The sequence below is a fragment of the Stylophora pistillata genome, chromosome 11 (genome assembly GCF_964205215.1).
Source record: "Stylophora pistillata chromosome 11, jaStyPist1.2, whole genome shotgun sequence".
Classification (NCBI taxonomy): domain Eukaryota; kingdom Metazoa; phylum Cnidaria; class Anthozoa; order Scleractinia; family Pocilloporidae; genus Stylophora; species Stylophora pistillata.
This window is the reverse complement of record NC_142529.1, coordinates 3,048,558-3,062,513: the sequence shown is the minus strand read 5'-3', so window position 1 is coordinate 3,062,513 and position 13,956 is coordinate 3,048,558. Positions and strand designations below refer to the sequence as shown.

Genomic DNA, 13,956 nt, shown 5'->3' with positions numbered 1-13,956 from the left:
GTGTACCCTGTGTACCCGTGTGTACCCTGTGTACCCTGTGTACCCTGTGTACCCGTGTGTACCCTGTGTACCCTGTGTACCCGTGTGTACCCTGTGTACCCTGTGTATCCTGTGTACCCTGTGTACCAGTGTGTACCCGTGTGTACCCTGTGTACCCTGTGTACCCGTGTGTACTCTGTGTACCCTGTGTACCCGTGTGTACCCTGTGTACCCTGTGTACCCGTGTGTACCCGTGTGTACCCTGTGTACCCGTGTGTACCCTGTGTACCCTGTGTACCCTGTGTACCTTGTGTACCCTGTGTACCCTGTGTACCCGTGTGTACCCTGTGTACCCTGTGTACCCTGTGTGCCCTGTGTACCCGTGTGTACCCTGTGTACCCTGTGTACCCTGTGTACCTGTGTGTACCCTGTGTACCCTGTGTACCCTGTGTACCAGTGTGTACCCGTGTGTACCCTGTGTACCCTGTGTACCCTGTGTACCCGTGTGTACTCTGTGTACCCTGTGTACCCTGTGTACCCTGTGTACCCGTGTGTACCTTGTGTACCCTGTGTACCCTGTGTACCCGTGTGTACCCTGTGTACCCGTGTGTACCCTGTGTACCCTGTGTAGCCTGTGTACCCTGTGTACCCGTGTGTACCCTGTGTACCCTGTGTACCCTGTGTACCCGTGTGTACCCGGTGTACCCTGTGTACCCTGTGTACCCGGTGTACCCTGTGTACCCTGTGTACCCTGTGTACCCTGTGTACCCTGTGTACCCTGTTTACCCGTGTGTACACTTTGTACCCATGTATATCATGTATATCCTTGTATACCTCGTATACCCTGTCTACCTTGTGTACCCTCTACACCCTGTATATTCATGTATACCCAAGTATATTCATGTATAGCCAAGTGTAGCCTGTATACCATATATACAGGAAACCTGGCAAACATCAGTTGGAATGAATGGAAGCTCTCTAGCCGAACAAAATCCCGTTTTGTACGTTTTGTACAAATGAATTATGAATAACTTATTATGATTTTATTAGCCCGGGGGGAAATCCCATATAAAATGGACTGGGATGCTCGTCTGGAATTTTGAAATAAAATCCTAAAGGAGGGAAATGTATGCGTGGCCCAACCGTTTTGGACCCCTAAATGAGACCATTTCAATCTTTAATGATATGAATCGAGTAAATAAAGCCTGGGGCAATTGGTTCCTGTGATTTTTAAATATATTTTTCATCGCGTGCAAACATAAAAGATACCCTTACAGCTAAATTTAACTCAATTTTTTCTCAGAACACCCAAAGTGAGACCATTATCTTGAAATTTACAGCCCTAAGCGAGACAACGAGCATCCCAGTCCTTTTTATATGGGAGTCCCCCCGGAATGATTGGTCGGTCAGTTCAAATTGAACGTTGTGCACGCTTACGTCAAAAAAGCCAACAGAAATTGGACGAATGGTTCCCCAACCATTCCACTTCAATTAATTACGCTCATATAGGGGTACAAAGGAAGAAATTAAGAGAATAATTTAACGATACTTATGATTTACGTTTTTTTTATTTGTTACAAATTAATTACAGTTGCATGGGTACACAGGGTACACAGGGTACACAGGGTACACAGGGTACACAGGGTACACATGGGTACACAGGGTACACATGGGTACACAGGGTACACAGGGTACACAGGGTACACAGGGTACACATGGTACACATGGGTACACAGGGTACACAGGGTACACATGGGTACACAGGGTACACAGGGTACACATGGGTACACAGGGTACACAGGGTACACAGGGTACACAGGGTACACAGGGTACACAGGGTACACACGGGTACACAGGGTACACAGGGTACACAGGGTACACAGGGTACACAGGGTACACAGGGTACACATGGGTATACAGGGTACACAGGGTACACAGGGTACACAGGGTACACAGGGTACACATGGGTACACATGGGTACACAGGGTACACAGGGTACACATGGGTACACAGGGTACACAGGGTACACAGGGTACACAGGGTAACAGGGTACACAGGGTACACACGGGTACACAGGGTACACAGGGTACACAGGGTACACAGGGTACACAGAGTACACACGGGTACACAGGGTACACAGGGTACACACGGGTACACAGGGTACACAGGGTACACAGGGTACACACGGGTACACAGGGACACAGGGTACACACGGGCACACACGGGTACACAGGGTACACACGGGTACACAGGGTACACAGGGTACACAGGGTACACAGGGTACACACGGGTACACAGGGTACACAGGGTACACAAGGTACACAGGGTACACAGGGTACACAGGGTACACACGGGTACACAGGGTACACACGGGTACACAGGGTACACACGGGTACACAGGGTACACAGGGTACACAGGGTACACACGGGTACACAGGGTACACAGGGTACACAGGGTACACAGGGTACACACGGGTACACAGGGTACACAGGGTACACAGGGTACACACGGGTACACAGGGTACACAGGGTACACAGGGTACACACGGGTACACAGGGTACACAGGGTACACAGGGTACACAGGGTACACACGGGTACACCGGGTACACAGGGTACACAGGGTACACACGGGTACACAGGGTACACAGGGTACACAGGGTACACAGGGTACACAGGGTACACAGGGTACACAGGGTACACAGGGAGAATGGGTAACAGGGAGTGTATATGGAGACTGGGTAACAGGGAGTCTATATGGAGACTGCCATGAATTACTTGCCCGGGACGATGGCGGATGTGGAAGAACTTATCGTTTTCAGCAAGAACTTCAAGGTTTGTTTTCATGGCCTAACATTACTTATTATCAAAAGCTGTCACTCGATTTGCGTTCAAAATCTCTTTTAAGTGAAGCTTGATTTATAGCTTTTAATTCAGTCATATTTTAACAAATGTAAACTTATTACCGGCCGGTCTGCAGTTTTACAAAAATTCAGCTGACAGTTTGCTTCGCTTTGCAATATTTACTTTTAATAGTAGATTTCATCTTTTCTGTATACTTCAGCTCGCAAACGACGAAGATAGCAAGGGAAAAGGTAAACCAAGTTTTCGAAAAAGAAAGGGAAGTGATTAGAAATAGTTAGGAAGTTTGTGCAATGGACTATAAACATTATTTTGTTTACGTCGGCATGTTCAGTAATTTTCTGCTGGGCAAGCAGAAAATTGAAGTAAACCAGAAGTCATGATAATTTTTCTTGCCATTTCATAACTACATCAGCCCTTATGGCGATTAATTGTCTATATATCAACAAGGAACTACTTCGAGATTTTAATTAATGTGGTTTATGTGGTGCAAAATAAATTTCATGTCAAATTGTTAAACACCTTTGGTTACAGTCAATTTCTAGCCTTATCAGAGATTTGATTGAAATAGAATTTAGGAAATTTTTCTTTCTTTCCTTAAGATCCCAAATCTATTGAGGTACATCTTGTCAAAATTAATCTCTTACATTGTGTTTGTATTTTGGATGCAGCAAACATTGTCAACCCTTGCTTTGATTCCTCACCGACATTCCATTCTTTTTTTTTAGAAATGAGTCGTGTTCCAGTCTTTTCAGATACCTTCTCCACTATGACAGACTCATATATATTAACATTATCCATTATGATTATCTTAATATTTATTACACATTGATGTATCAATCAGGGCATGGTGTTAGTGAACCATTTAGCCCTTAAGATCGACTGGCATCTAATTTTTCCCTACCATATCACCCCTGGAGTAAACATTAAGGTCATGAGAATAAAAGAAATGATCACCACCGTAAGACGCTCATGATTGTTAAACAAATTCTCCTTGTTAGCCCCTTAAGAAATGTATAGACATCAGTATAGAGAATATGCAAACTGATGTTAGGGTGTTAAGGGTTAATCTTGTCTTTTTTTCTCTTTGTTTATACTTTCCTCAAATGCACTCTGGATCCTCTTATAGGACAGATTCAACAAGAGCTTTGAAGGAGAATATAGTAAATTACAGGATATTGAGTGTTTCTTATTTTTTTAATCAGAAAATACAGTGCAAGACGTAAGACTCTTTCATGATTCTTTGAATGTAAGTAATAATAATAATAAGAATAATTTTAATATTTATATTGTGCAAATTAACATGTGGATATGATCAAATGCGCATCACAACACTTTTCGGGGGACTTTGGCCGGACTGCATCAATTTAAAAATCTGACACATATCAGTTTCTAAGAAATAAATTTGAGATCTTTCAAACAGTGTCTGTATGTTTTAGAATCATGGTGTTGTTTGCATTACAGTTGCACATTCCTGTAGTGAACAAGAAAGCAAGTGATTCTGAAAATTCTGTCAGAGATAAGTTGCAGACTGGAAAAACAGGAAGTGAAGGTGACAATACTAAAAAGGACCATCTTTTAGACTATAATGGAGACATTGAACCTCCTCAAGAAGGTAAGTGAGTGACCAAGACAGAATTTCTCCCAACGATATCAATATAATATCAAGCAGACAAGTGATGAGAAGAAATAAGAATATCAATTAGGAAATTATGAGGTGATCCATTACCAAGTACTCCAAACTAATATCATAAATGAACTATAATTTTGTTGTTCTTATTATGATAGAAAAATTGACTCTATTCATAACTTTTCAATTCATCAGATATATTTCAGCCTCAAGCTCAAGTAAAGAAAAAGAAACGAAAAAAGAAAAGAGCCAGTGACAGTGTCTGTGAAAGTTTTTATGGTAAGAATTTAATTATGTTGGAAAAAGGATAGTGTATTATTATTTGATGTTGACATTAGCGGTAATACTCAGTAATTGTACTTGTGTGAGAGGAAGATGCAGTGACTGCAAGGCTGTGCTCTAAGAAAAATTGAAGGGAGCCCAGTGTTCTGAAACTGTGAAATCCAGGGTGCTCAGCATATGCTTTTAATGAAAAAAACCTACAATTTCTGAGTTGCCCAAGAGCAAAAGTAAGGCTCCAGGGGCTACTGGGTGCTGCTAGACCACAGCCCTGCAGTGACCTCATGACTGTTCAAGAGATCTGGGCTTCAGAACCCTTAGTTCATAGACACGTTACTCCCACAGCAGCTCTCTCCACCCAAGAATACATATATCTTATTAACCAAGCGCGAGGGCCATACTGGGAGAATATTGGCCCGAGGTCTTGACAGAAAGGACCAAGCGCAGCGAGGTCTATACAAAAAAGACTGAGGGCCGATGTTCTTCCAGTACGGTCCCGGGCAAGTTTGGTTAATAAGAGATTTATTATACAACTGAAGTTCAAAGGGACACAAGTGCGGTATCATTCGGGACCATTCAGGACAGTGCCCGGTCCAATATTTAGAGAATATTGGACCGGCAATAGAGCATTTTGATTGGTTGATTTTAGTTATTGGCCCTCTGACTACCCGAGTCGTGTAATAAGAATTGGGTACCAGCAAACTGTCAGATAAGCCTAATGAAAAGCAAGAGGTGGTAACTTGTTGGGAATTAGCATCCCATCCAGGGGAAGAAGTTCTGCTAAAAGGGAATCCTGGGGAAATGTCAGTGTTAACCCTGTAACTGCCATGGGTGACTGATTCTTCAATAAGGACAATTCCAAGACAATTTTTTACACAAGTTTTGGAACATTTAATATCAATAACTGATGACAGCGGCCGGCATAGATCAAGGAAACAAAACAAAAAAAAGTGAAACGACATGGTTAAAACTGCAAAGAAAATAGCAAAGGAAAACTTATTACAATATAAACTAAGCTAAATACACGTAGGAAAACTACAACAAAAACAACAATGGAAACTACAAAATACAAAACTTACATAATGGCAAAACAACTGCATGAAGCGATACAACAAATACAGTGGAACTTACAGATAAAACTGAACAAACTACAATGAAAAGTATGGTTTAAATACATGCTATGTTTGTTTGTTTGTTTTGTTTAATTCATTCGCCATGGAAATGGCAGGAGAAAGGAACAGAACTTTCGTCCCAATTGACACCTAACTCCTTTGTACCCACCCATCCCACCCCAGGGGAGGACATCCATCACACAGTAATCTCGTGTGTGGGAAATTAATGTCTCCAATGTCCCCTAACCCTGCAGGAGACGGGACCTCCATTTATTCGTCTCTATCCGAGAAGACTAGAATATCCAACCATTTATTGATGTTATAGAAAGGTAGAAAATTCTTCTCATCAATTATTTTAAGACTTTGAGTGTTAGTCCGGCCGGGGCTTGAACCCTCGACCTTCCGCACAACAGTCCAGTGCTCTATCCATTGAGCTAACCGGGAGGTGGTTATGTAACATTACAAAATGAAACAGAAAGTGCACACACAATTTTTACTACAATTAATGCTGTTTGAAAAAGAACAATAAACAAAGGAAAAAGAGTAAGGCGTTTGCGATCTGCAAACCCTTTACAACCTAACATCAGAATCCATATTCTCCATACTGTTCTCTGTACATTTCCTAAGTTGCTGACAAGGAGATTTTGCTAAACAATCAATAACTTAAGTTGGGGATCATTTCTTTAATTCTTGTGACCTTAATGTTTTAGCTAGAGGTGCTGTTGTTTGTATAAATTCGATGTTAAGTACTCCTAGGTGTCAAAGGGTTACTAGTAATTTAGCAATGGAATGACATTCCATCTTGGGTGGAGTAAACATACTGCCATTTGCTTCATGATGTAAAAACTGGGATGAGCTACAAAATGAGCGTACTTGCTTGTAAAGGTAACTTAATGTACCAGGTTTGTTTGGTAGTGAACACTTCACATGTTTGTTTTTTTCTACTTTACTAGATGTATACAAGGTACTGGATGATGTTTTAGGCCAAGGTGCCCATACAACAGTGAAGAGTTGCGTCAAGCTCACTACAAATCAGGAGTATGCTGTCAAGGTTAGAGGACCTCCTTATATGGATCAAGATCTGAAAATAACTTCCCCCTCACTTAGACAATGTAAAAATTTGATTTCTTGTTCTGTAGCCTACATGTAGCTGTACCCACCCCCAAGAAAAATGGGGAGTTCCCTCCCCGTTTTCTTGGAGGGTGGGTACGGCTACACATAGGCTATTGTTCTGAGGCTTTGAGTATCAATATCCCTTGATCCTTTAACTTCCACGAGTGAACAAGGCAGAATTTCTCCTTACAATATCAATACAATATCAAGCAGAAGGATGATGAGAATGAAGAAAAATATCAATGAGTTGATCCAATACCAAATTCTCCAAACTAACATCATAAGAATTGTATTGCAGACAGTAAGGAGAATTATTAATGAGATCTTGGGAGTGTTCTCCTCACTACCTGCGAGGATGTTAGGTGAAGAATATTTTGCAAGGAAAATTCAAGTGTTGGGGTGGTAGATTTTGAAAGATGCATTTTTTTCATTGTATATCAACAGATTATTGAGAAGTCTCCAAAAGTTGACAGAAAGCGTGTGCTTAATGAAATAGAGTTGCTCTACCAGTGCCGTGGACAAAAGTAAATAATAAATCATAACTTAACCTTTTGTTTTCTCCCCAAATTTCTTTCTGCAGTCTTTGTCAGAGGGTCGCTCTGCATTTGATAAGCATCTCTTGTAATATTCTTATCTTTCAGAAATATGAAATGTCAGTTTTCTTTTGCAGGAATATAGTAGACTGCTTTGAATATTTTGAAGACAGTCACAAGTAAGTGATGTTTCAAAAGAGATAACAAATTCACAAAGTAAATCACTCAATGATTTAATCCTAGTTTTTGTGGGAAATAGTAGCTGGGAAGTTCACTCACGATCTAAAAATTGAACAATCATCCTTCTGTATGCAATAGAGTCTGCTTTACTGAGTTTTTTTATTTTATCTCTTCAGGTTTTATATGATATTTGAAAAGATGAGAGGAGGTAATAACAACTTTTAAAGTGTTCCAGAAATGAATAACACAGAGCTTCTCTGTAGAGTATCCATGCATTATAGACAGCAAACAAGTGATGAGAATACTTTAACTTATCAGATAAAGGTTGTGTTGATCTGATACTAAGTTCTCATAATTATAAATTTACAAGGAAATGTGTGACAGCTAGAGGGGAGAATTAACAATCAGATCTTGGGGAGTTTAGGGGTTAGTTCATAGAAATTTAATTTTGTATTTTATGCCTACTTTTATCCTGTCGGCAATCATAGGACCACTTCTGAAACATATTGAAAAGAAGAAAGCTTTTACTGAGAAAGAGGCCAGCCTTGTTGTAAAAGATATTGTATCAGCCCTGGATTTTCTCCACAAAAAAGGTACAGTTCAAGTTATTTATGAGAATTTTTTTTTTAATATTTTGCTTGACTAATCTTGTAAAAAGTATGTCTTCCCACCAAAGTTTGGTTGATTCTGTTTTTTAGTAAAAATTACTTTTCCTAGGCATAGCTCACCGAGATTTGAAGCCAGAAAATATACTGTGTGCTTATGAAAATCAGGTAGGTGATGGAATTGATATGTTATCAGTCTATGTAGTTTCACATTTGAAGGACTTGCTAACAAGCAGTACAATCTGAGAAGTCTAACATTTGGCAACCTACATTGCTGCAATGTAGACCTGCTGCATCCTAGCTGGTGATGTTATGTTCATGCTGGGTATTTTTATTACCAACTTCAGTGATTGAAAAAAAAAAACTCCTCACAATGTCTATGCATTATTTGCAAATCAGTGATGAGGCTATTTTGTCCACACCAGCTGATAAAACACCAAATTCTCCAAACTGATTTTCAAGGATATGTTTAATAGATGGAAGGAGGAATTATTGTTTTGATTCTAGAGGTGAGAGTTAACCCTTGATTTTGTCACTTTTGCTTTTAATCAGATATCCCCTGTCAAGATTTGTGACTTTGACCTTGCAAGTGGACTTGATGGACTCAGTGCTGCAGTGACAACACCAGAACTTCAGACGCCAGTAAATATCAATTCTTTATGTAAACAATAATTTTTAGCTCAGTTTAGGAGATTTGATTTCTACTAAGCTCCTATTTTCCAGCAAAGGGATTGAACAAAGTATTATTGAATTTTAGATCAGTTCTTGATGACATGTTTTTTTTCCTAGGTTGGCTCAGCTGAATATATGGCACCTGAAGTAGTGGATGCTTTCAAAACTCATGCTACAACATATGACAAAAGATGTGATTTGTGGAGCCTTGGAGTAATTCTGTATGCAAACTCTTTCTGATTCTATTTCCACATATAATATTGTCCCCAAAAGTAACTTTTATTTGTATTCTGAGCACTACTTTCAGTGATTAATTAAAAGTAAATGTTTTGTTTTTGTATTGTTTTTCTTTTCCAGATACATTATGTTGTCTGGGCACCCTCCCTTTTATGGCAAATGTGGTACAGACTGTGGATGGGAAAAAGGTGAAAACTGCAAATCATGTCAGGTTAGGATTTCACATGCATTATACAGACTTCCCAAGACAGAGGTTCCCCTTATTTCTCTGATTTAGAACTTATTACACCATAGGTACTTAGTGAGGCAGGAAGAACGTAACTAAGAGGTTGCTCTGTTGCTATAATGGTAATCATAAACAAGCAGGAAAAAACAATAATTTTCTTTAAACCATTTCCAAGGAAATAGACAAAAAAATATGGTAGAGTCAATCCATCCAAGATTTGGTATTTACCATAACCTGTTAACTCCCACGATCTAATTGTTAACTCTTTCTTTTAGCTGTTACACATTTTCTTGTAAATTGAGTTTTTTAATGAGTTTTTTAATGATAAATTACAATGATATATTACAATATTACAAAAAATTAATATGCACTGCCCGCAGTTAGCAAAGGCTAGTCGAGGCGGGCAGTGTTTAATACGTATATTATAAAATATAAAATAAAAAGATTTACAGAGCAAGAGATTCAAAATTCTAAACAAATTACAACTACATTTAATGCATTTAAGATATGGCAAGAAAACAGAACAAGCTGGGGTCTTATAGTTGTGCTATTAAAGTAGACAATTCAATATAATCATGATATTTTTCGAGTCTCTGGAGTTGGAAATCGTGAATTTTACTCTTAAAGTTGTATTTTGATAGCTGGTGCACTTCACAAGACAAGCTATTCCAGATTCTAACACCATTTCTTGAAAATGCCCTTTTTTGTATATCTAATCTTGAACTTTCAACAAAATAGTTGCCTCTTGAAGATGATCTTGTCTTATGGGGATGAATATTAGCTTGATAAGTGAATAAGTTAGATATGTTAGAAGGTGACAAATTATTGGATATGTCATGCATCATGATGGCAACTGATTTAAAGTAAAGCATATCCAAAGGAATACTAGAATTTAATCAAAGAATTTGGTGTTAGATCAAGATAATAACTTCTACCTGACAAGCTCGAGTATTCTAATTACCTGTTTGCAAGATATATTATAGGAAGGAATTACATGTTCATCACTTCTGGGAATTAAGGGGCCATGGATGATATTATTTTAACCTCTTGTAGTAATAGCACTAAAATATAGACCTAGGATATTTAACAACTATTCACTGAATTGGAGGTGGTTAGTGGTGGATATTTACCGAGCCGCGAAACGGCGAGGTAAATATCCACCGCTAACTACCGACACTGAGGTGAATAGTTGTTTTAGTATTATACTAAAACAGTGAGATAATATACACCACCAAAAATTAATTTGAGTGATTTCTTCGCTTGTCACGGATGCAAACCGGGATGCCATTTCTTCCCGAGTTGCTTGGAAGTAAATGGCAAAGGATATTCGGAGTTTGACTAGCCAATCAGAGCGCGCCTTCAACACTATCCACTGTTTTAGTATATACTAAAATCATTTATGAGTTGTATTTTCATAATGAATCAGGAAATGCTAATGAAGAGGATACAGGAAGGAGAGTATGACTTTCCATCTAAGGTAAGACAACTGCCAAAGTTTGGGGAGGAAATACTGAATTCAAGCAGAAGTCATTTTTTGTTTCTTACTGTGATATTTTTGTACTTTTTCGAAAAAAAACTGTTTTTTTGTGGAGAGAGGAGAAATCAAAGGAAAACACTATTTTGATAGTCTTTTAAGACTTCCTTGACTCCCTCTTTTCAGCAATTATTCCCCCAAATGCACAGTTGATTGAAAATGGTAGAAAAGTCTCGTCAATTTACACTTAAAGCATTGCAAGTTAAACAGTGTAATGAGGGTAGATTAGTTAATGGTAAGTAAGTGAAATTTATTTTCCACTTCCTGTTCAAGGAATGGCAGAGCATTTCATCAGAAGCCAAAGATCTCATCTCCCACCTGCTAGTGCGGGATGCAACAAAAAGATACACAACTGACATGATACTTGAACATACCTGGATCAAAGAGGTGTGTGAGGAAATGATCCCCGACTAAAGAAGCTCCTGATTGTTAAACAAATTCTCCTATTCAGTATCTTAGGAAAATGCATGGAAAACAGTATTAAGAATTTGTAAACTAATGTTAGGGTGTAAAAGGTTCGCTGTGTTTTTATTTTTTATTATTATTATTATTATTATTATTTTTTTTTTTACAGGCAAGCAACACCCCTTTACCGACCCCCACTCTGTTGACAAGGTAAGTTGGAGAAAGTTGAGAAGCCTTAATTTGCATTATTTTAACAAACCATTTCATCATGTAAGACCATTAATTTTGATAGCAACATGACCTTTCACCTCCCAAAATAATCCAATCACACTAACTGAATGTAAGGCAATGCTTCTCTCAGGAACATTGCGTGACATTTCAAAGAACTGCATATTAAATTCTGCAGTGAGGGAGAGTAAATACTAAATCATACCAAGAAAAATAAGATTTGAATAGATTGAGCTGCTCATGTACGATTTTTCAATAGGCCTTTTGCAGCTAGAGATCATGTGCTTAGATACCACATAGCAATGCCATACTGGAGAGCAAGCACTCCAGTGATCTCAGACAGTATAGAGGTCACGGAGGTCTGCATTCAAACAAAGAATACAGTGGATAACAAGTCAAAAGGTATCCTAATTCGAGAAATTCAGTAAGAAGTAATCAACAGCTTCCCTGGAGTGTATGATCAGCAAAATCACACCAAAATTTGTTTTTTGCTGATACACTCCAAGGAAGCTGTTCATTAAAACTTACAAGATTTCTCGAATTGGGATACCCTTTAACTTGTTATCTGCTGTTTCTTTGTTTGAATGCAGACCTCCGTGATCTCTATTTTGTCTGAGATCACTGGAGTACTTGCTCTCCAGCATGATGTTGCTATGCAGTATCTAAGCACGTGATCTCTAACTGCAAAGGGCCTATTAAATTAAGTTCGGTATTAACCTTATAATAAATAAAAAAAACACATCTGCACATTTAATGCCTGTACCTAATGCAGTGCAATGATTTGGAAGAGTGTGACACTTGTTCTTCCAATGGTTTGTGCCTCTGAACAGCAACTTTCAAGAAAGTGTACTGGTAGTCTGTTTTTTAGACTACAGAACTGAAACTTGTGATGGTTTCTTTTTTAGGAAGTTATAGCTAATTAATATATTGGCTTTTCTTTTCAGGAATATGAACACCCTCAGTCTACAGGAGTTTGCAGCTGAAGCAGTAGCCATGAACAGGATTTTTTCAGAGGCATCTGCTATTGATGAGCCTGGTGCACACAATGACGAGTTCCAAAACAACATAAAACCAAGATTATTTGGACTTTCACCCCCATCCAACTCCGTTTTGGCCAGGCGACGAGCTGCATCGTTGAAATCACATTCACCAAATCCAATGAACAGAGATGTAGAAAAAAGTGTATCATAACAGATGAGACCCTGTTCTTTGCCAAGTCATCTCTAAGAAATTATGTGGCATTCTTCTTTCTTTGTAAAGTACATTGGCAAACTGGAACATAGAAACATTCCAAAAGGGAACAAGGATGTTCAAGGACAGAGAAGCTTAATATAGATTGCATATGACAATCTTTAAAAATTTTACAATAGGCAAGGCTTTTCAAGTTAAAACCATGTCGTACATATCAGTTGTTATCCTGCCTGGTAAATTCATTTATGGATATAAAAGTTTTTGCTTAGAAGTTTATATCAATCCTTAAACATCCTCATCTCCTTTATTCTTAAAGGCTATTCTCCAGTTGGGGTGTTATACATATTTTTACTCTGCCAAATTCTTGTAGTTTCCTTATTGTGAAAGGTTATTTTGTTAGTGGCAGACCGACAATTCAGGTGACTTATGAAGATGTAGCTCTTTCATCATTGTTCAGTACAGATCATCAGTCATAAGAATTGTAGAATTAGACACTCCCACACTTTCCGTGCATTAGAAACTTTGCTGGTCCCTTCCCCCCCTTCCACAATTAGTAAAGTTTGGCAAGCTTACAGCAAGCCTAGAGGGGGGGGGGGGAGGGGGAAGAAGCAAACAAAATGTGTTCAGGGAAGTGTGATTATAGACTATCCAGGTAGGTACATGTCAGTGTAATTGTAACCATTACTTGTCAACCAAAGTTGACCACTGGATTGAGGTACCATTCAAATGGCTGTACATCCAAATGTCAACATTTAAAGGTTGTATCGTCTGTCTTATTGCAATTGAAATTTCAATGAATGTCTTTGTTCATTCATCTTAATTTTTGCAACATTGGTGTACATTTTGTCAATTTATTGGACATGTTCTGGTATTGTATTTATTTTATGGTTCTTTTGCCATTTGTACAATATTTTTTGATAGAAATATTCAGTCAGATTTTTATATTACAGTATTTTACTTGTCACATTTTGGAAGTCTACCTGTAAACAAAAGGAAATAAATAAATAAGATGAGAATACCAAGTTTCATTTATCATCACTTTGTATCTTTGGAATTTAATTTGTTCGCCACGGGAATGGCAAGAGAAAGGAACAGAACTTTCGTCCTCGTTGACACCTAACCCCTTTGTACCCACCTTCCCAACCCAGGTAGGACATCCACTACACAGTACT

General features: G+C 38.7%; 1 protein-coding gene across 3 annotated transcripts; it reads left to right on the top strand.

Moving 5' to 3' along the window:
• Window positions 1–2,694: 2,694 nt before the first annotated feature.
• On the top strand, window positions 2,695–13,812 carry LOC111323141 (MAP kinase-interacting serine/threonine-protein kinase 1). Of its 3 annotated transcripts, XM_088738437.1 has the most exons (18): window positions 2,696–2,812; window positions 3,042–3,072; window positions 4,045–4,088; window positions 4,304–4,454; window positions 4,665–4,748; window positions 6,814–6,911; window positions 7,418–7,497; window positions 7,644–7,685; window positions 7,863–7,894; window positions 8,175–8,279; window positions 8,404–8,459; window positions 8,844–8,933; window positions 9,081–9,184; window positions 9,321–9,411; window positions 10,853–10,903; window positions 11,234–11,347; window positions 11,535–11,575; window positions 12,538–13,812. In XM_088738437.1, the coding sequence occupies exons 1-18, from the start codon at window positions 2,735–2,737 to the stop codon at window positions 12,782–12,784; spliced, it is 1,539 nt and encodes a 512-aa protein (XP_088594563.1). In that variant the 5' UTR covers window positions 2,696–2,734; the 3' UTR covers window positions 12,785–13,812. The 3 variants fall into 3 exon arrangements, with proteins under 3 accessions (XP_088594565.1, XP_088594563.1, XP_088594564.1); XM_088738439.1 differs by lacking the exon at window positions 11,234–11,347 and having other exon boundaries at window positions 2,695–2,812; XM_088738438.1 differs by lacking the exon at window positions 4,045–4,088 and having other exon boundaries at window positions 2,733–2,812; window positions 4,320–4,454.
• The last annotated feature ends 144 nt before the right edge of the window (window positions 13,813–13,956 follow it).

Bases quoted from the DNA above. Each gene is read 5' to 3' on its own strand.
- LOC111323141 (XM_088738437.1), top strand. From the start codon at position 2,735: ATGGAGACTGCCATGAATTACTTGCCCGGGACGATGGCGGATGTGGAA. The intron at 4,089-4,303 runs GTAAGTAATAAT...TTTGCATTACAG, and splicing joins TCTTTCATGATTCTTTGAAT to TTGCACATTCCTGTAGTGAA. The intron at 8,280-8,403 runs GTACAGTTCAAG...TACTTTTCCTAG, and splicing joins GGATTTTCTCCACAAAAAAG to GCATAGCTCACCGAGATTTG.